Source organism: Physeter macrocephalus, chromosome 6 (genome assembly GCF_002837175.3).
Source record: "Physeter macrocephalus isolate SW-GA chromosome 6, ASM283717v5, whole genome shotgun sequence".
NCBI lineage: Eukaryota > Metazoa > Chordata > Mammalia > Artiodactyla > Physeteridae > Physeter > Physeter macrocephalus.
The window spans coordinates 73,633,253-73,655,907 of NC_041219.1; the positions used below are offsets into that span (position 1 = coordinate 73,633,253).

The 22,655-nt window shown below is 38.2% G+C and overlaps 1 protein-coding gene across 6 annotated transcripts in view; it reads right to left on the bottom strand.

Moving 5' to 3' along the window:
* The window catches only part of ITPR2 (inositol 1,4,5-trisphosphate receptor type 2), a 537,217-nt gene that overhangs the window by 97,908 nt on the left and 416,654 nt on the right, over window positions 1-22,655 (bottom strand). For all 6 annotated transcript variants that reach the window (XM_024129066.3, XM_028491109.2, XM_028491111.2 and 3 more), the window contains 4 exons: window positions 17,921-18,028; window positions 13,449-13,641; window positions 10,544-10,669; window positions 3,238-3,413 (listed from right to left, as the gene is read on the bottom strand). In XM_024129066.3, coding sequence (XP_023984834.1) covers window positions 3,238-3,413; window positions 10,544-10,669; window positions 13,449-13,641; window positions 17,921-18,028 — 603 coding nt within the window. The remainder of the gene's footprint in view (window positions 1-3,237; window positions 3,414-10,543; window positions 10,670-13,448; window positions 13,642-17,920; window positions 18,029-22,655) is intronic.

A 22,655-nucleotide genomic window follows, 5' to 3' on the forward strand; every position in this document is an offset into this window, starting at 1 on the left:
GACAGCATATATACAGGTCTTGTTTTTGTATCCATTCAGCCAGTCTATGTCTTTTAGTGGGAGCATTTAATCCATTTACATTTAAGGTAATTATCGATATGTATGCTCCTATTATCATTTTCTTAATTGTTTTGGGTTTGTTTTTGTAGGTCTTTTCCTTCTCTTGTGTCTCCTGCCTAGAGAAGTTCCTTTAGCATTTGTTGTAAAGCTGGTTTGATGGGGCTGAATTCTCTTAGTTTTTGCTTGTCTGTGAAGTTTTTAATTTCTCCATCGAATCTGAATGAGATCCTAGCTGGGTAGAGTAATCTTGGTTGTAGGTTCTTCCCTTTCATCACTTTAAATATATCATGCCACTCCCTTCTGGCTTGTATATTTTCTGCTGAGAAATCAGCTGTTAACCTTATGGGAGTTCACTTGTATGTTATTTGTCATTTTTCCCTTTTTGCTTTTAATAATTTGTCTTTGTCTTTAATTTTTGTCAATTTGATTACTATGTGTCTCGGTATGGTTCTCCTTGGGTTTATGCTGCCTGGGACTCTCTGCACTTCCTGGACTTGGGTGGCTATTTCATTTCTGATATTAGGGATGGTTTCGACTATGATCTCTTCAAATATTTTCTCAGGTTCTTTCTCTCTCTCTTCTCCTTCTGGAACCCCTATAATGTGTATGTTGGTGTGTTGAATGTTGGTGCATTTAATGTCATCCCAGAGGTCTCTTAGGCTGTCTTCATTTCTTTTCATTCTTTTTTCTTTATTCTGTTCCATGGCAGTGATTTCCACCGTTCTGTCTTCCAGGTCACTTATCCATTATTCTGCCTCAGTTATTCTGCTATTGATTCCCTTCTAGTGCATTTTTCATTTCAGTTATTGTATTGTTCATCTCTGTTTGTTTGTTCTTTAATTCTTCTAGGTGTTTGTTCTTTAATTCTTCTAGATCTTTGTTAAACATTTTTTGCATCTTCTCAATCTTTGCCTTCATTCTTTTTCTTAGGTCCTGGATCATCTTCACTATCATTATCCTGAATTCTTTTTCAGGAAGGTTGCCTATCTCCACTTCATTTAATTGGTTTTCTGGTGTTTTATCTTTTTCCTTCATCTGGTATATATTCCTCTGCCTTTTCATTTTGTCTATCTTTCTGTGAATGTAGTTTTCGTTCCACAGGCTGCAGGATTGTAGCTCTTTTGCTTCTGCTGTCTGCCCTCTGGTGATGAAGAGTCATTACTTATAGTGGAACTATTCTCACCAAACCAGGCAGAAGTTATCTTTTTATCCTGTCCCATGAGCGGCAAAAGAAAAATTCTCTCAATGTTTTTGGTTTTCCCAATAGACTTTAAAATGTTATTCTGTACCTCTTTATATATCCTTAAAGCTTCTGGATGGCAAGAACCACAAATCCTCTATTATTATCAGTGTCTATTAGATAACAGAGACCCAATAAATGCTGCTATTTTGGTCTAATTCTGTCTCGCTATTATTTCATTTATCAAATTTGGATTTTCTCACTTGGATTAATGTCTTACTGAGGATCAGTTATCAGTTTAGAGATATTATTTGTTTCTTCAAATAATTGGGTTCAATAGTCAATGTATTTTTTAAAGAAAAAATAATAAGCTGGATGCAGTAACAGGCTTAGAAAAAATCAGAGAAATCCATGAAGATTCCTAAATTCACTCGGTTGGAAATTTCACAAAAGTAGCTTATTTCCAAAGCACCGAAAGTACTAGTTCAGTTCATGTAAACAATTTTTGAATGTTTAAGTGCTAGGCATTAAGGTGGAGAAAAATGGGGTAGGGAGTGAGTGAGGTAGACAGGATTATATCGATGAATGTGACAACCCCTGCCCTCGAGAAACTTACAGAATAATATGTTTGGTACTTTACAGAATTCTTTACTGATAGTGCCCTTTGTATGTAGAGTACACTTCCCTTTATTCACAATGATTGAGGAATAATTGGTAATTTGGTGACTTGAATGTAATCGTTTAATATATATATAAACATATAAATATATCTGTCACATACATATATGTATCCATCACATATATATGTCATATATATCATGTCCAGTTTTTGAAGAATTATAATATTATAATGTATAATATTATATATAATATTATAATAGGGGTCAGAAACATAGATTTGGCCATACTAGCTTGGCTTTATAGTTCTCAAAAGTTTGGTTGATTATTTCATTTATTCATTTTCAATATATATTTGCACCTTTTTTGTGTGTGCAAGGCACTGTAAATGTATAAGAATACAAAGATAATCTTTCACTCATTCATTAGTTAATTTACTTAAGAAATATTTGCTGAGTACCAATGATGTTCCAGACATTGAATGATCAATCATTAGTCTTATGAACTGTATAATGTAGTAGGGGAGATACCAGATACAGATATACAGATACTAGAATATAGGATATTATGTTAGAAACCCAGTAAAAAATATAGAAAGTGCTTAGCTATTGAGCAGACATATTAGCAAGATTTATTTACCTGCAACATGATCTTTCATCAACCTGGTGATTTACCATTTCCTAATATCCCTTTTTAGCTGTGCCATACAAAAAGTTGTCTAGTCCCTTTAAAATTTTATCTCGGGCAAAATTACTGCTATTTGCAATAGTAGTCTGGCTTACTTATTCTAAACTTACCTAGCTCAAGTTGTGAAATGTACTCCCTTGTTCTAATATTTCAAAATTTAAAAAAAAATTTAAAAATTTAGTGGAAAAAAAATCTCATCTATGCCTTTCACAAGTTAATAGGTTTTGTTCTCATAAAAAGAGTCCAACTTCATATTTTCTCTTACAGCAACCCTTCTCTTTTGGGCATTTTATAAAAGGTATTACTCACTTCTAAAATTCTGCTGAATATAATTTAATCTTTCTCAGATGATTTAGAAGTTACTTTAGGATGTTAACAGTGGCTCAGAGTCAATTTTGTCAACAGCTGCCCATATAGGATGCCAAAGGCACTAAAACTGGATTGGATTAAATTGACTGCAGAACTGGGTCATGCCCCAAATGCTACCATCTTAAATATATCAAATTTTCACTTGCCATTTTTCCTTTATCTCAAAAGTCAATAAAAAAGGTACAAGTTAAACTCTGATTAACTCGGATTCACAATGAATTAGAATTTACTGTATATACAGAGTTAAAGCATAGAGTTACATTTTTATATTTAGTAAACTTTTAATTAATCCAGAACAGTAGAAGGCTAAGTAAAGTACTTACATTAGCTGCACCAAGAAGTATTAACGTAGGCCCAAGACCTATTGTATATATTGATCTGAGCATTACTGACACAAGAAATGGCCGAATACCCACAGGCTTGGAGAAGAAAAACAGCATAGATGTGCAGATTGCAACTGCTATCCAAAGCAGAACTGAGAACAATGGTGAAAGTGTACCTGTAAAATGTGGAAGGAGTTTATTTTTACTAAGAACAAAACTAGAACATGTTAAAATATTTGCCACTCTACTTTATATAATATACAGCAAGATAAGCCCTAAGACAGTGAATTTCAAAATAACCCACTCTATACACTGTATACTTAGAGGAAATTCTTTGTACACATTACTCATTATTACATTTCCAGAAAGTGTGTGATGAATCCCAGGCTGCTTAAATACTCACTAGTCAACGCCCCTTTCATTAAGTCTGAGACTTGTTCGTCTTTCTCTCCGATGGGAGTTACATGCTAAATACTTTGGATAGAGGTATCTCACTTGGGAGTCTTAATTCAAAATTTATGATTAATGACCACTAAATGTTCAGCTAAATCATATGGAATCAGGCAGTGAACTCATACCTTGTCCTGTTTTATTATTATCAAGTTTTTATACTATAGAGTCCTCTAAAGAATTCAGAATGTAGAATATCCAGTCTTTAATAAAATAGACCTAAGCTTTAACTGTTAAAACACACAAGTGTATTTATGTGTATGAATACATATGTATATGTATGCATTTAAAAGCCAAATCAACATCTAAAAAAAATGTTCAGTTATTTACATCATCAGAAAACAGAAGTGCCAAATGTTTCAAAACTAAACTCCATTACAACAAAAATTTCTTTAGAAATGGCCCTAAGAGGGGTTCAAAAATACGTTTCTTTTTTTAAAAAGGACAATTCATTGACGTTTGCTCTGACATGAGGATTCAAAGAATCCCCCTCTGAAGGTCATGTGGTGCTATATTTGCAGAAGTAAATTAAAGGGCAACACTCTTGGGCTGATTAGACCTCAAACATGTGTCTTTAGGCTGATGAAGTCAGAGGGGAAACAATAAAATAGAGATTTTCCACTAGTGATTTCTCTGGGCCACACCTCTTTTTATTATTTATAAAAGTCACTTCTGAATGCGAACACCACGAGTGCTCTGATGTGCAGAGTTTCTGTATTGTCACGGAAACCATGGAATTATCTGGATTCCATCAGTGAATTCTGTATAAGCCTTTAGTTCATAGTGAGTGCTAATGGATCAAAAGTAGGCAGGAAGATCCTGTCAGTCCTTAAAAAAACAAACAAACAAAAGTCAGATAATGAGCTGCACTGGCTTAGACAGGTTTACTTTTGCAGTGTTGTTCTTATGTTACCTCTTAAAGTGATGCAAGAAGATTGGGAGGAGAGATCTGATCTGCCCCCTTACCAGATTTATGATCTGATAAGAGTACTTTGAAGATGGTGGGAAAAAAGGGGTAAGTTGCTTGCTCTGGAAATTACCTTCAATTCCTGTCCTCTGGCAACACGAACAAAATGGGTACCCAACTCATGTTTATTAAGACGCTGGCTTGTGAGCTCTCTATGTCTACCAAAACATAACCTGACCACCAACTGCCCGGGCTTCACAGATCTGAAAGAGCCATGGAGAGAATGACGCCTTCAACCTTCTCTCATGCTTACGGGGGTGCCATCAGAACGTGAGCTCTGTCAGCGTGAGGACAACCTCTGGGCCTGTCCCAGTGCCTGGCAGGCAGTAACAAATAAATATTTGCTGACTAAATGAATAAACAGAAACATAACCTGCGAGCTCATTTTGAGCAAGTAAGTCTCCAGTTATAAATTCCCCAAGTTGTGGAGCTTCACTGTTAAGTTTACTAAAACTGCCAACATCTTTGCACACTTAACAACTCTCAGCCACTCACTGGACTCTTCAGTATAATTCATAAGCAATGACTTGGTGTGACATTCTTATTTTCAAAGTCTCAGCTTTGGCACTGATAGTCACACTGTGCACTGTCACTAATGCCTGATCATCTAACCACATCTTGACCACTCTTTTCCAGACAGTATCTGGCTTGCTGAGATTTCCCCTCGATTAAATATGGAATTATAACCATGAACTTACAACTGGGTATTTGATCCCTTTGTAGAAAGAGCTCAAATGGTGTCTAGCCTAGTACCTTGCACAAAGTTTAGTGTTAAATATGTATTTGTGAATAGTAAATAAATTTACAAGTTACTTAAAATGGCTATTAATTTACAGTTTTGTCATTTGACAATTGACAATAATTTGTAATCATATTCTATAAGAATGATCATACTGTTTTCTAGCTGAAGATTTGATGCTAAAAGAATAAACTGAAACTCTCTGACAAACTTTAGAGAAGACAGTATAGACTGTCAAAGCCATTTTTTATCCACTAAGGGTCGAAAGGGGGGACTGTCTTCTTAATACTTTATATTAATTTTCTATAATGAGCATGTATTACTTTTGTAACAGAAAACATTTTTAGAATTCCCTCTATATATTTTTAAGTGTTAGAAAGTATAAAGTTTGTCCTTAATAAAAGAAATTCAAATAGAAAAATTGGAGACCTCAAGGCAATTCACCTCTCCTATCTACCTCAACTGACTTGTTTATACGTTTACTTAGAGAGCTTGCTGCTTATTACTTCCCTCTCTTCATTGCTCTGCCTCTCGCAGAGCCTCAGAAGAATTTCCTCTTTCCCCCACCTCAGTCCAACTAAAGTAGACCAGATAAATCTATGGGTGTTCTTTACTATTGTGCCTCCCTCCTTTCTTCATCCCTTAACTAGACTGTAAGTTCCTTGAGGACAAGGACAACCTTCCCAACCTCTGTATCTCTAGGGCCTAACACAGTGCCTGGCACCCAGCCACACTCCATCAATGGTTGTTATTAAAATGAATGCATTAAAACCACCCTGAAGAACTTATTTCCTTTAACACAAAGCACTTGAGGGAAAAAAGAATTACACCCAAAATTCGAACACAATATTCTTAAAAAATCACATGCTATCTGGATATAAGAAATTTCCATGGCAGCACTTTTCTCTGCTAACCGGTCTGCCTTTGCCAAACTGGGCAGGGATGGTTGTCATGGCAATGCTCAACTTCTGAGTGGACATCTCGGAGACTCCCTAGCATCAACAGCTGTGGTTTCAGCCACAACCAGCATAGCATCATTCCTCAACTTTGGCACAAGTTTCTTTTTTAGAGAAGCACATGATAAACATATAAACCAATCAACCAAACACGGAAACCCAGACCAAAACCTACAGCCACACGATAAGCCCTGGATTCCTGAAGAAACTCAGAGCTCTGCAAAGCCTGGCAATGAAAGGAGACTATCCGCAGTAGGGGTTGGGAGGGTGGGTGCCTTCTAAGCTGATCCTCTGAGAATCACCTTCCCCACTAAGTAGCTCCCTTTAATTATTGTACACTACTACCCTGGTTGCAGGGTGACACTATTCTCTCAGTTAATATTACAACCCAAGTGTGAACCAGAGATCTGGGCACAACTGATTCCCAGTAGCTCATGTGTGGTCAGGCTGGAAAATACCCTTGGAGAAAGCATACTCAGCCCATTCCCCCTGCCACATCAGCCACAGTGACTCCGGAGCAGTTTGCGTTAGGATCTGGGGTTGGGAAAGGTGGCCCATTTTGACCACAGGTCTTTTTTTGACCCAAGATTCACTAGGTGATTTTTGTGATCAACTTCTATACCCAGAAACCAGGAACCTCAGAGTTGGATGGAGTCTTCATATTTACTTATTTTTTTCTTTTTTAACTTTTATTTCAAAACTTCCTGACAATGTTACAGTTGCAAATACAATACAAAATTCCCATATACCCTTTACCCAGATTCCCCAAATACCTTACATAATCACATTACCATGATCAATATCTGGAAATTAATATGATATACCACTTTAATCTATACACCTTATTCAAAGTTCATGGATTGCCCAAATAATGTCTTTTTTCTGAACCAGGATCACACATTCTTTTTAGCTGTCATGTCTCTTTAGTCTCTTAATTCCTCAATATTTCTTTGACTTTCATAAGCTTCAAGAGTATGGGCCAATTATTTTGTAGAATGTTCCTCATTCTGGATTTGCCTGAAATTTCCTCAGTTTCTGCATTTTTGGCAAATGATGCCAATGTCCTTGTCAGCACATCATGTCAAGAGGCACTCGATGTTGCTGTGTCTCATTACTGGTGACATTAACATTGATCACATAATTAAAGTGATTTCTCCACTTTAAAGTCACTCTTGTTTCTTTTATAATAAGTATATTATGGAGAAATACACTTTGACTATGTCAGTGTCCTGTTTCTCATTATACTTTTTCATCTAACACTCACCTATTAATTTAAGCATCCACTGATGATTCTTACTGCCATATGATGCTCGCCAAATGGTGACATTCTGTTTCCATTATTCCTTCTACACCGATTAATTGGAATACTTTCTCTTCTATCAATATGGACTGCTGGATTCTTATGTTATTCTATGGGTTATTACGTATTACTGTCAATAGTTCTTCTCAAAATTTCCACTGATGTGGCCAGTGGGAGACCTTTCAAGTTGAATCCTGTGTTCTCTGACATGTCCCCATCATTTTTTTTAGCACTTTTTGGAAGGAATCTTATGATCAACTAATTCATCTTTAAATTGCCTCAAAGTGCTCCAGCCATGCAGTCATCTGGCCTATGCCTGACAAAATCCAGGGTTAGAGACTTGCACGTCCAGCACAGAATTTACCTTCTCCAGCCAAGGGTGCTAGTCAGTCTTAACTTTGCTTCCTCAGCCTTCCTAGCTATGCATAGCATGTAACCGAAGGTTGGAGGCTCAGCTAATCCTGACCAAAATTGTAACCTTATTCATGGAGCTATAATTAAATAACCCATCTAGAACTGTAATCAGATTACCCAAACAATCTGCGGATTCCACATTGCCAAAATGGCAGCTCATGCCTTCCCTTCTCTCTTAGTGCCACGCCCACACCCAGATACCTAAGAGTGAGCCTCCGTCTTGGTTACTACTGTTAACGTCTATTCAGTCCCTTTTGAAGAGTAAAGTCTGCATCTGCACCTGACGATGACACAGCATGTTTTCCTGCCTTGTTTGTGTTAGTCCTATTTCCTTCTGAGGCTGGAGGCTCATTCCAAATTCTACTATGTATGTGGTTGCAAGTCCTTGTTCAAGGACCAGGTGTATTAGCAACACCTTGGGAACTTGTTAAAAAAAATACACAGTTCCAGACTCTACTCCCGAATTACTGGGCAAATCTTCCTAAGCCTCTAAGTCTTTATCCATGAGGATGAAGTACTTACTTTATGGATTGTCAGGAAGATTAAATGAAGTTATGTATGTGACGTGCTTAGCATTTTGCCTGAGCCTATCTAAACGGTAAACAATAACAGCTGCTGTTATCCTCATCAGTTTTACTATCGTAATTGTTATTAGTCAGGCAAATATGAAAAAATGTAGCAGGTGTTCTACTTTCTCCTGCTGAGTAAAGAGCAGATGTCCAGAGGGGTGGCACTGCCCATCTCCATGATATTTCATGTACAATTGGTGGCAGCAGAGGCTGTATACTTTGGCTCTGATGGTCTCGTAAGGGATATCATGGAATGGAACTCAGGGAAGATGATGTCTTGTATAAAGGGTCACCTGTTACCTACACAATCCCAACCTAATCATCCAAGGAGAGAAGTCCTAGATTGTAAACAAAAGCGTTAACCTTCTATTCTGAGATCTGCCATTCTTCAGCTTCTCTGGGCTTCCATCTCTTTATGTGTCAAGTGATGATTTGATATTAGACGATTCCAGAACTGCTTCCATATCTAAGACGTTATGCTTCTATTAACTGGGACACTACGATCTACTCTCAGCATTCCGTGTGCAGATGATACTAATTTATCATTTCCGGCTGGACTTCTCCCCGTAACAAGAGTTACATTCTTCTACGCCAAGAGGGCTATCATCACTAAATGAGACTAAACACAATGAAGAGAAAGCTGTTTCCACTTCCTGCTGTATTTGCAACTTCCCGACATAGGGCGGCCAAATATTTGCTATGTTTTCACTGCTATTTAACTCACACATCTACTCCACTGCCAAATATTCTTCTTTTATTAGCACTGGCGTACCTTCTAAAAGAATCAAACTTTTTATGACCACTCAGATTATACCCAAAGGCTAGAACTTTGATATCTGCTGTCTGTAACGGACCTTTGAAATAATAAATTACCACCACACTCCCTTTTCCCTTTCCTGCTCACCTCCAGTTCATCTGAAATAGGCCTAAACACCTGTTGCTCGTGTCATACCATCCTTTTCACTGAGCTTCCCTTTGTAGTACTATTATTTATCTTGTAACAACATCGACAGCTAAGTTTTCCGGCGCGCTCACCAGCCGCTATTCTAACTGCTGTACCTATAGCATGTCATTAGATTCTCACATAATCCTATGAACAGATGAGATACCAAAGCACCTTGTGGTGATTGTTTGCTGGCATCTCCCATCTTGTCCTCCAAGCCATTCTTTCAATGCCCATTCCAAAGTCATTGACCGGATTGTATCCCAAGCCCGTGACATATTTTCCCATATGCACTTTTGCCAGATTTAAACAAAATTAATTCCCACAGTCCCACCCTTTAGCATACCTCTCCTATTATTTCCCATTTCACTTAACATGGGATAATTTCTCTTGCCTTTGCTTTTGCAAAACCTCATGTATTGTTCGTTTAATAATATTAACTTCATAGTCAATATCCTTTATGCTCTATTATCGTGTTCTGTCTTACCCTGTACATTTAAAAACTGCTTTTCAGATTACTTGCCTGCTCCTTGTAGAAACCTCAGACAACATGGAAAGCAAAGAGAAGACAGTAAAATAGAGATTCTACTTATTTATCTCAGTCAACATTTTAGCATACATCCCTCTCACTTTTCCCATATACTCATGTAATTGAAACAATACAGTATAAAAATGCTTTCAGTCACAAAAATTACACACAAATAATTTTTTCATTGCCTTATTTGTCAATATATAATATAGCTCTACTAGCTCTTCTGTATATGAGCTTTTTGAAAAACATTTATATTGACCATCGTTTTTTGCCTACTCTCCTTACCATCATTCTCTATTTTCAATGAATAAAGAAAATCTGTTCAACAAGAATGTAATTGTTGTAATTGGGAAGGTCTAGATAGTTAGGGCATGCATCAAGAGTATTGTTTTCAGACTCAAAAATACTTATCATTTAAAGATAGACAAGCACTTGCCTTCATCTCCATCATCCCCAAATGGGTAGAAGAGAGCCACAGCTAAGTTGATAAACACAGCCAGGTTGAAGGAGATGCTCCCCCAGAGAGAAATGTGCCTTGAGAACCAGAACAGGGCAGGGTTACCTAGCGGGAAAGAAGCGCAGTGGAACACAACAGAAAATGAATTTTGATTTCAACACAGGAGCCCTCCTGAAATAACATTTTACTAAATGCATTTTTGTAAACTACTATAAAACTACGACTTATTTTAGAACACTTATAATCGATACCAAAAAGGAGTTTTCTATTTGATTCCTTCTTTCTCCTTTAGCCAGTTTACATCTAAGCCATTGTAGAAGGATGAGTAATTCTGCAATTGCTAAAGGTGGTCAGAAAAGATGATTCTATATGAATTCTCTTTAATTTATCCCTGGAACAGATTAGGGGGGAAGAGAGTTTAGCAGCCACCTGGGGCCCCTTTTAATGGAATGGTATACATTGCTGTGTAATTTAGTAATATTGATAAATTGGTCTCACTCCCGTGTCGTAAAGTAAAATAAAACCCCCCACCCCTTGCACAGATTTATCTCTGGTGAAAACTCCACATCACAGTCACAGCTACCTGAAACTCTGAAACTTAACAGCACGGCATAGCATTGCTTACTGGGAACTAGTGATTTATAACACTAAGTTTTAAACCTTTAGGCTTCCCGAGAACTTGTTGGGTTTGCAACAGCAGAAGTAAATGAAAGCTACAACAAGAACTACCAATAAGTGGGAGAGGCTTTGCTGAATATTTTCAGAAACGGGATTCTGTATCTGTCATCAGAAATGAATTAGCAGATGCATCTACTGAATACAATTGACATTTACATAAACCAAAACTCAGTTGTTTTCACCTCTCCTAAAGAACTGAACAGATACGTCATGCATATAAGTTTGACACGTGACTTATTCGAGTCCTGTCCATTCTCTAACTCTTAAGAGCTTAACATCAGACTTAAAATACTGGAGTCAACTGAGGGGGAAAGACATCTCAATTTTCAAACAGAAATTTTAAGCTTTTCAAATTATGTTCTGTGAATTCCAATCTCAAGTCTGTTGCTTACTTATAAACTACACTTCCCTTCAGTGCTTCTTGTTCTCCCTCTCTTGGAATGGAGCATTCCAGCACTGGAGTAGGCTATGATTAGCCATGGGATTTAGTTGACTAATGTGTCATAAATTGTAAACATCTGCATCTCCATCATTCCTGAATTAGGAGTCCTCATTTTAAAAGGCAGAATACTGAGACAAAATCAGAAGCTGTTGATGCATACATCTGTAATAACAAATCCATCAAATGAACTAGATCTGTCTGTAACCTGATCATAAGCTGCTTCCAAATTTTAAAAGTAAACTGTATGTTGGAAATTATTTTAAGATTTGGTTTTTAAAAAAATATTTATTTATTTATTTATTTGGTTGCACCGGGTCTCAGTTGTGGCATGGCAGGATCTTTCAGTTGTGGCATGTGGGCTCCTTTAGTTGCGGCATGAGGGCTCTTAGCTGCAGCACGTGGGATCTAGTTCCCTGACCAGGGATTGAACCTGGGCCCCCTGCTTTGGGAGGGCGGAGTCTTAACCACTGGACCACCAGGGAAGTCCCAAGATTTGTTTTTTGATAAATGACAAAACATTTATCTAAAAAAGCACAGATCCTACAAGCACTGGCTCATTATTCAATTTACTTTTTGTCAAGAACAAAAAGTATGTTTATCAAATTGAGTTTTCATATGTATTCTGGACACTCAAAATTTTCTCTGAATTCCATAAGGTTCTACATGGTAAAATGCTAAGGGAGAGTAATTTCTATATTTTTTCAAATATTCTGCTAAGAAAGTGTGACAACGCATGCTACAGTCTTTATCCAAAGATGCTATGTCTCAAGCTCAACCAAGTTCATAAACCACAATCACTGAAGTTCCTAGGAAACTAAAATGATGAAGCACTGTTGAGTAGAGGTATTGAGAACATATGCCTGCCTGTCTGGAAAACCTTCCCAAAAGTCAGAAAAGACTTAATCAAAAGTTTTCCCCTATCAATTTTTGTTAAAAACTCATGATATTTCTCATCTGGGAAAATAAACTTTATTTTAAACTTGAAAATTTTTCAATCTTTTTGTAAACTTTTTATTTTATTTTATTTTTTAACTTTTTATTTTATATTGGAGTATAGTTGATTAACAATGTTGTGTTAGTTTCAGGTGTTCAGCAAAGTGATTCAGTTATCCATATACATGTATCTATTCTTTTCCAAATTCTTTCCCCATTTAGGTTGTAACATAATATTTCCAAATAGACAGGAGACCTGAGAAATAAGTAATGGGAACTGTATTAGGGTAACTTTTAACTGTGACATTATAACCCTGCCCTATTCGAATGCAAGTGTCACACAATTTTTACTTTGATTTGGTGAGGTACAGATATGTTGAAAGATAGAATGACTCTCAGAAGAAAATATTAAACAATCTACTCAATCGTAAGATCAGAAACACAAGAGGACAGAAGTGCTGGTGCCGACATCTCTCCACCTCATTCGCTGACTGTGAAGGCCGGTCAGGGCCTATTCATGCACTTCAAACCTCCAGCTGTTCCAAGGCTGAAACATACAGCTGCAATCTTGGATGTCATAATATTTATAAAACTATAGGATCAGCACTAAAAGATGATCTAATTAGTCAGAGTTTTCTGTTTTCCTTAAGCCACAGATGTCTTGGCTTCAGTTGTAGACTGAGCTTACAATCTTAAGCCTATAAACGATTTCAGTAACATCAGATGGCAAGAAATTAAAAACCAATTGAAACGAATACTGTCAGGTATCCCAAAGTACCAAGGTATCTACCATTATACTCAAAATGAACCATGTCAGTTTACTGTACTTACTCCTGATTTTCTTCTGCCACTTCATCTCATTGTAGAGATCTTCCGTTTGCTGGAAAAAGTCATTCACTTTACTTCCTTGTTCATCCCTTTCCGTGGTATTGAACACACGGCACTTGGATTCTCGCGTGAGGTATTCACATATATTGGGGACAGGAAACACTATTTGTTCCATTGTCCTATCATGCCGAACAATCTGAAAACATTAATTTGCATTTCTTTCAGGCTTTGGATGGTCTTAAACTATTTTCTGTTTTTAGCATGACTTTATTAATGATACTTTATGATTTCAGTTATGAAAAAATGTATCAACTTAAAGTATCTGAAATAGTCCTTTACATTTTCCTCTTTAAATGAGAGAAATTAACTGGACTAATGTATTATAAGCATTATATTTTGTTATAAATAACAAAAGAAAATCTTTATTCTTTCTGGACTAGCATTAAACTCTTGCCACGCATTTTTATTTTCATGAAGTACATCAGAGAACTAAGAGGGTCTTAACTGGCAAGTGATTGGTTATGTAATCTTAAGCACAGCACTTGGTATATTTTTATCCTGCTGTTAGCCTGTTCTTCCTAAAAAGGGCTATTGGGGAACAAATGACATATACAACATGATGTGCCCTGAGTTCTACAGAGAAAAATGCTTTATGTCATTAAAATGTGGCAAAACATATTTTTGTAGGTATAACATCCATTCAAGCATATACCCAGATGTGAAGAGTCATTATTTTGTACTTCTCTTATTTGATATTTGTAAGAATTCAACTTTAAACAACAACTACAACAACAAAACCCAGGGTAAATGTTTCCATACAGCTTTCCTATGTCACAAGGGTTTGTGTAGACTAAGTCTCAAGCTTCATGTTTGTGTACTCTACCTAGCCCTCAAGAATGAATCACAGGATTGGTTTAAGGCAAAAGAGTCATTCTATTTCCCTTTGAACGGTATGGTGATGAGCAAATAGCCTAGCTCTGGGAAATGAGGCATAAGGAGAAATATCCTGGGGTTGCGAGGTGCTCCCAGGAAAGATTTTGCTTCCTGAAAAGACAGAAAGCCACAGGAGACAAATAAAATAACAACAAAAAATCAAATACACAACACAAAAGCTCTTTTCTGCCTGTACCGTCTTTCTTCCTGCTTAGAACAAAAGGTGGTGATGATACTTAAAACTTTGGCAGCCATTTTGCAACCATGAAGTGACATATCACCGGCATAATAAGGAAGACTTAGCAGAAGAGGTGGAAAAGGTCTGAGTGTTTGAAGACATCACTGAGTCATTTAACCAATTATAGAACTACTGGTACCTCCAGACTTCCCATTATGTGGGATAATCAAACATTTTTATGGTTTAAAAAATTGTCAGTCTGGTATTCTTTTACTTGTAACTGAAGCTACCTTAAGTGATATGTTGTATACACAGACCACATACTAGAATACTATCATAAAACAAAGAAGAAATTTGCAGTGGTAAATAAAATTCTTGAACATAGGCTAAAAATATCAATTGTACAGAAGAAGAATTGGACCTATTTGGTATGGTAAGCAACTATGTGTGGGAAAAAAAGGTTTACTTGATCCAACAGTGTCAAACATTTTTAAAAAAACTCAGGGTGCATTTAAGAAATATGTTCTGATTACTATAAGCCAAGCTTTTCAGCCCCTTTAGGACACGTTATGTTTGATCTTGGTTGTTAAATTTTACAAGGGCATTGACAGACTGGAGGGATTACTGAAAGAGATGGGAATGTGTTAACTGTAAAAAGCCAAAAATGTGTACTTTTAAAAATATACTTATTCAACAAATGCTTATTCAGTCCTTAGACGAGGAGTCCTGGGAAATTCAAAGTGAAAAAACAACATGAATCCCTATCTATAAAAGCTTGTATTGCTTACTAATCACAATGGTTCTTCAAATGTTAGAGGCAAGCTGTCGTGTTGACAGGGTAGCAAATATTCGGAACAGTAGGCAAACATAAAAGTGGGCTAGAGGGCATGTTTTATCAAAAAATAACTTTCTAATTATCGGAGTTATTCCAAATTGGATGTTTCCTCCTGAAGTGGTGAGATCACTATCACAGGAAGAACTGAAAGCAGAAACAGGATCCTTATAAAGCAATTCCTCCTTGGATAGGTGAACAGACTAGGTAACCCACAAGGTCCTTTCTATTTCCCAGGGTCTTTGAGTCTATAACATATAGACAAACTATTATTTTCAACAATACTCATTATTATGGTTAGGCTCCAAGAACAGTGTTCAGTTCTGGAAATAAAAGGATGATCAAGACTAGCTTCTGCCTCAAATAGGGGACAAGTTACCCAGAAGAAGCTAACAGTATTCCAACATGACACATTAACAGAATGATCAAACTGCTGTGGGAGCACAGTGGGATGAAATTAATGAATGCCTGAAGGAAGGAGGGGAGTCCTCTCTGAACAGGTCATATGAGCTGGTCTTTGAACACGCATGAGGATTGGTCAAAGCAAAGAATTTAGATCATCGACTCAGACTACTCCTTTGAACACTTAACTTCTATATCCAACTTAATGCATTCCTCAAAGTCACCTCAAATTCAATTTATCCAAGAATCAACAAACGATCTTCCTGTACATTTTAACTGCCAAAGCTAGGATCCCCACACATAACACCAAGTTCTGTCCATTTATTCAAACCGGAAGCCCCAGGGGCATGCTTTTCCCCAGTATTTCCCTCACCTTACGTGTGCAGTCCAACATCAAGCATCAAGCCCTTCACATATGTATATGTGTGCGTGTGTTATAATATATGTGTGTCTATTTTCTCCAATCAGGTCATCTTCGGTACCACCATTCCTCCCTTTTCTATCCTCCTATTTCACCTACCTGCATTCTTTGCCTCATTCCCTTTTCCAATCCCTTTTCCAAACAGCAACTTCAGTAATCTTTTGAAGAGAGTCATTCCCCTTCCTATGTTCTTTCACCTTCCCTTCATTTAATTCTACCTGAAATCCCATGCCCAAACTTTAGTAGAGAGAAACCTCAACGTATTCTTTTAATATAGACTTTATGACAACCTTCTCTGTGAAATCCATCCTGAAATTCTCCAGGCCCAGTTAATGACTATTTTCTCTAAGTTTTGTTGGCCTTTGTTTATACAATTACTACACAGAATGACCTTCTCTATGTGTATGGAATTGGTAAAGAGTAAAGGCTCAGTAAACATTTACCAAATATATGTATTTACAGCTAAATCTCTCCTTACTGCTGGGAACCAAGAGAAGTCCAACTTCAATAACACCCCCTGTCTCTTACACACAAGTATTAACCCAACCTCTACCTCTGGCCCACCTGCTATTCTGTCTGCCCATTCCGTCTACCATTCCTGATATTCTCTTCTAATCACTGGCTTTGTGCTTTGGCCTCTGGGACCTTCTGCAGAACCTTGGTGGTTTGATGATTTATTCGTATCCATTTCTCCGGCTTCCTGACTTTGCCAGCTTCCCAGTTCCTAAGCACCTGATGTAGAGAGCAATGTTTTCGCTGCTGGTCCAGACCATGCACTGCACTAAGTCAAGTCTACCACCAAAGCTATTAATGCTTATAAACGTGAGCAAGGGATTCATTTTGAGACACAAAGTAATAATTCTCATTATTGCAAAGGTTTGGCAACAGTAAACAAAGAAGGTACGGTGATTATGTACCTTGAGAGTTAATAGCAGTGATGCCATCGTGCACTCAGCTGAAAACTAAAAATATCTGCCAAAGTGAATGAATGTGTGAATGTAAATTACGAGTGACAGGCGTCAACTACTCTGCTCACTTCTGCCTGATTAGCTCTGCCAACCAGTGTCAAAATGATACCATAGCTAGTAGATGACAGCCAGATGGGTCTCACAACACAGAATGATTAAGGCCATGTTGACCCACACCTCCTGAACTGCCACCAGCCCTTCAATAAGGTCTCCTTTACGGGGGTGGGACTGAATTGCTGCAAAGTGAAATGGACATTGTTAAACCATTTCAAGCTCATGCCATCAATATGAAAACTTTACTAGTGACTTCCGTTTTTCCCACCCTTCTGAATACTTTCTTACACAGAGATCTCTACTTTAATAAGCTTTCCATAGTTTTTAAAAAGAAACCATTTCTTGAATGATAATATCCACTATAATAATCCTGTCTCTAAAATATCACTGCTCTGCAATGATTTCTTCCAGGACCAAAATAAAACAAACAAAAAAACAACCTTATTAATTATAAAAGAGAATCTACATATATTTCTGGTCAAAAAATAAAGACAACTTTGAAAGATGTGCACATGAATTTCTTATAAGTGACTGCTCACATCTCTTCTTTTGGTATATATACTTTTACAGTTTACATCACTCAATTCTACTTCGTTGTTCTAGGAAACAATAATGAAAATGGTCTGAAAGAGAAAGTAAACATATCTTTTCACAGTCGGTCCCATTCAAGAAATAATAGATGGTTACCTCGATCTGTGAGGTGTGGTTGGCATAATACTTTAAGGCTTCATCTCCATCATCTGGATCGGATCCTGGTTTGAGCATCTGCTGCAAGAGTTTGTTGTGGCGTGCCAACTAGAGGGGAAAAGAGGGAAGAAATGTGTTAGGACTTTTTTTTCCCCCCTGTCCTGCGGACAAACTTTGAAAATACTTTGTCCACTTGTATACATAGCTTCACAGTTCTGGGGTTAATGGCAATTAATTCCATTTCAGGAAAGCATGTCTATTTGAAAGGCATAAATAACAACATCACTATAGCAATCTTACATTTTTATTTGGCGATATAGGTGCTTAGCATGAGAAGACTGTGTCTTGCCCAGAGTAGGTATTCAATTACTAATTGTTGACTAAATACACATCTTCAATAATGTATAATTGTGCCAGGAAGAAGAAAAGCCCTCAGTGACATATAATTGATACTCCTTATAATAAATAACTTGATGAACACTGTGATAGTTCAGTGGGTAGTGGTACCAATATAAATGGCAGCTTCTTATATACACATGAATAGGTATCTATGCTTCCTACAGCATCTAATCAAAGCCCTACAATTAGCAGTTTGTACTAAAATCCTATGCTTCTACATGTTCATATGTCAATATTGGTGCTTTATGAGTAGAGATCTCAGTTTTATTGTAATTGAAACCGAACACTTAAAACACAAAAATTTCACCATAAATTATCTTAACCTGCTGTTGATAGAAGTAATCTTTCTCATTTGAATGTCTATGGTATTTGTTGGTCAGTTCTCTCACTTTGTAGATAACTAATACCTATTGCCTTCAGATATCTCTTTTATGGTTGTCTTGAACAATCTCTAAAACCTCATAATGTCTTTAACCTTTCAGATTTTCTATTAAGCCTCAAGTTCCCTGAGGGCTTCTAGTAACAAAGAATCTGCCATATAATTCTTTTATTCCTAGTACCATTCCTATCTCTTACTCTGTGCCAGGTACTATCCTGAACATTTAAGTACACGAACACATTTGATCCTAGTAAGAAATCCTGGGGTAAGCACTCTTATCCTCATTTTACAGATAGAAAAACTGAGGCACAGAGCATTTAAGGAAATTGTCTGTGAGAATGTAGCTTTCCAGCTAATAATAGAACCAGTACTGAACTCGAGCAGTATGATTTCAGAGTCAATACTCTTATCAACATTAAAGAGCAATAAATAAGTCTTTGTATTACTCCTGAAATGTTACTGTTAACTGTAAGTGTAAAGAATGGAGATAAATTTTAAACAATAATCCAGAACCTCTAAAACTAAAACTAAATAAACAGCATCCTTGTTAGTGACAATTTGATAAGTTATTTATTCCATTGACGTTGCTCACTTTGGAAACTATTATTTTAGAATTGGCTTTCGGGGGTATTTATAAATCACTCAAGAAAGCCATTTCCTATTCTATATTTACATTTTATTTATGACTGAAATGTGAATTATACAGATTTTATTACAAACCACAGTCATAAAACTTGCTGTGACTTGTAGGTGTTTCTAAAAATCTAAATGAGTTTCAAAGGATAAAACTATGGTCATCGTGTAGGCACATGAGCATATGTTTTAAGAAATGGCCAGTTCTTGAAAGCATGGACTGGCATGATTTGTGTATGGCTTGGATCTGGGGCATGCGAGAAAGAGAGGAGTTCAGGGTGACTCCAAAATTATTGAGCAACTGAAAGTTTAGAGATGCCACTTACTAAGGAAAAATGCAGGAGGTGCACATTCAGGGCGTGAGTATCTGGACTTTGGTTTTAGGCACATGACGCTTTAGAGATCATCCAAAGGGAGATGGCGAGCAGGCTGTTGGTGCTTGTCAGGAGTTCTGGGCGGAGGCTGGGGCTGGAGCTAAATGTCAGGGGTCATCGGTATATGTCTGATATTTGAAACCATGAACCTTAGTGAGATGACCTGAAGTAAGCTTAGACAGAGAAAGGAGATCTAAGGAACTCTGACAGAGCCTAGAAAGATAAGAGGCATCAGCAAAGCAGACTAAAAATGTTGAGCCAGTGAAGTAGGAGCAAAACCAGTGAAATCAGGTGTCCTGGCAGCCAAATGAAGAAAGAACTTTAAAAAATGGAGGCAGCGATCATCTGCATCAAATCAGATGAGGACTGGGAAGTGGTCACCTGTTTACCAACTTCGAAGTCATGGTAACCTTGACAACAGCAGGTCAGGCAGTGGTCGGCACCAACGCCCAGCTGTAGTGAGTTTAAATAAGAACGAGAGGGGGCTTCCCTGGTGGCGCAGTGGTAGAGAGTCCGCCTGCCGATGCAGGGGACGCGGGTTCGTGCCCCGGTCCGGGAGGATCCCACGTGCCGCGGGGCGGCTGGGCCCGCGAGCCATGGCCGCTGAGCCTGCGCGTCCGGAGCCTGTGCTCAGCAGCGGGAGAGGCCGCGACGGTGAGAGGCCCGCGTACCGCAAAAAAAAAAAAAAAAAAAGAAAGAAAAAAAAGAATGAGAGGGGCGGAAGTACAAACGATGAGTGCAGGCAGGTCTTGAAGAGTGTTGCTCCAAGGGGGGAGGAAAGATATAGGGTGGTAGCTAGACAAAGGGACAGGGTAAAAGGGAGGATTTTTTTTTAAGATGGCAATTATAACGTCATGTTTGTTTGAGAGAGATGGAACATTTGCTAAAGCAATGTCTTGACTAGGTGAGAATGGAATGATCTAGTATATAAGTGGAAGAACTTGCCTCAGATAGAAACAAGTTCAGCCACAGTGACAGCAGAGAATACGGGTGGGCAGCTGTGGTGGATACACAGAGTAGTTCTTTTCTGGTGACTTTTATTTTCTCAGTGGAGTAAAAAGCTGACAAGGAGAATGAGAGAGGTTTGGGAATTTGAGGAAGAGAAGGTATGGAACAGTCGGCTAGGGAAAGTGAATGGACTTGGAAAATGGGATTGTCAGGAAACCCCAAGGGCCCCCCTCTGCTATGGTCAAAGTGAGGGCAATAAGCATCTTTGTGTTCTTCTCCCTTGATGTTCATCTGTCAGGGTCCAGACATGGAGTAAGCAGAGTTGTAATTAATGAGATTGTGGTTTTGCTGGGTGAGGTCAACAACGTACAAAAAAGAGAGAGGTGGAATTTAAGAGTCTATGCAAGTAGTGTATATGGGACCATGGAATCCAAGCTGAATAAGGAAGGAAATGAAGTCAGGAGGGACAATGAAAAGGTGACAGGATCAACGAACTGTAGCTTCTAACATGGTTTTAAAATGTGCCGGGAGTTAGGTGGGAGAAGGAAGTGCTAGTTAGGCAGGGCTAGTCAGAGTGAGATACTCAGAATGGAGCTTACTGACAGCGCAGGGAGCAGTGATCAGCAAGGATCAGGTTTCAGGAGTGTCTATCATCTCATTGCTTCTCACACCTCCACGCCACCCTGGTTCCCGTCACCATCACCTCTCGCCTGGAATTCTGCAATAGCCTCGTACCTGGTCTCCTGGCTCCACCCTTGTCTTCCGGAGTCGCCTTAACCTAGGAGCTGGCGTCATCTTTTCGATCAGATGATGCCTCTTTTCTGCCCCAAACCCTCGGGCGGCTGTCACCTCATTTAGAGCCAGAGCCCCGTCCTCACCGTGGCCAAGAAGGACGACAGAATCTGGCCCTGCTCCCTTTCTGGACTCCTCTCCTGCTACCCTCCCCACAGACCCAGCCCCACTGGGCCCCTGCCTGTTCCTTCCACCCGAGAATCACGTTCCCATCTCAGGGATTTCGCAGTTGCGGTTCCCTTGGCCTGGATTCTCTTCCTCTGGATCCCCGCATGGCTTGCTCCCTAACCCTACTTCAGGACTCCTTCCAAATATTGTCTTAGCAATAACCATGCTTTCAGAGACCAACTCCCTCACCTTTCCCAAAACATCTAACTCCATTTCCTGCTTTATTTTTCTCCATGGCACACACTACAACATACCCTATTTTATCATTGATCTATTAGTTATCTCCCCCTGAAGAAAGTAAGCGTATGTTCTTAGAGGACATGGGTTTTCATCTGGTTTGTTCACTGCTGTTCACTGTTCCAAGGCTTAGAATAGTGTCTGGTACATATTAGATGCTCAATACATATTTGTTTAATCGACTGAATGTAAGTCTTTAAATCTTAAATTATGGAGAGCTTCCCAAGGTGAGACACTAATTTGAATAATTTCTTTTAAATTTATTTATTAAAACATTTTCTTTCTTTTTTCTTCTCTTTTTTCTTTTTCAACTGATGTATAGTTAATTTACAATGTTGTGTTAGTTTCAAGTGTACAACAAAGAGACTGTTTGTTAATATGTGTGTGTATATATTATATATGTATATATATATATATTCTTTTTCAGATTCTTTTCCATCGTAAGTTATTACAGGATATTGAGTAGAGTTCCCTGTGCTATGCGGTAGGTCCCTGTTGTTTATCTGTTTTATATATGTTAGTTGTATCTGTTAATCCCAATCTCCTCATTTATCTCCACCCGCCCCCTCCCCCCCACCAGCCCCTTTGGTAACCATAAGTTTCCTTTCTATGTCTGTGAGTCTATCTTTGTTTTGTAAATAAGTTCATTTGTAAAAAAAAAAAAAAGCTTTCACTTTTTTTTTTTTTTTTTTTTTTTTTTTGGGGTCTGCGGGCCTCTCTCTGTTGTGGCCTCTCCCGTTGCGGAGCACAGGCTCCGGACGCGCAGGCTCAGCGGCCATGGCTCACGGGCCCAGCCGCTCCGCGG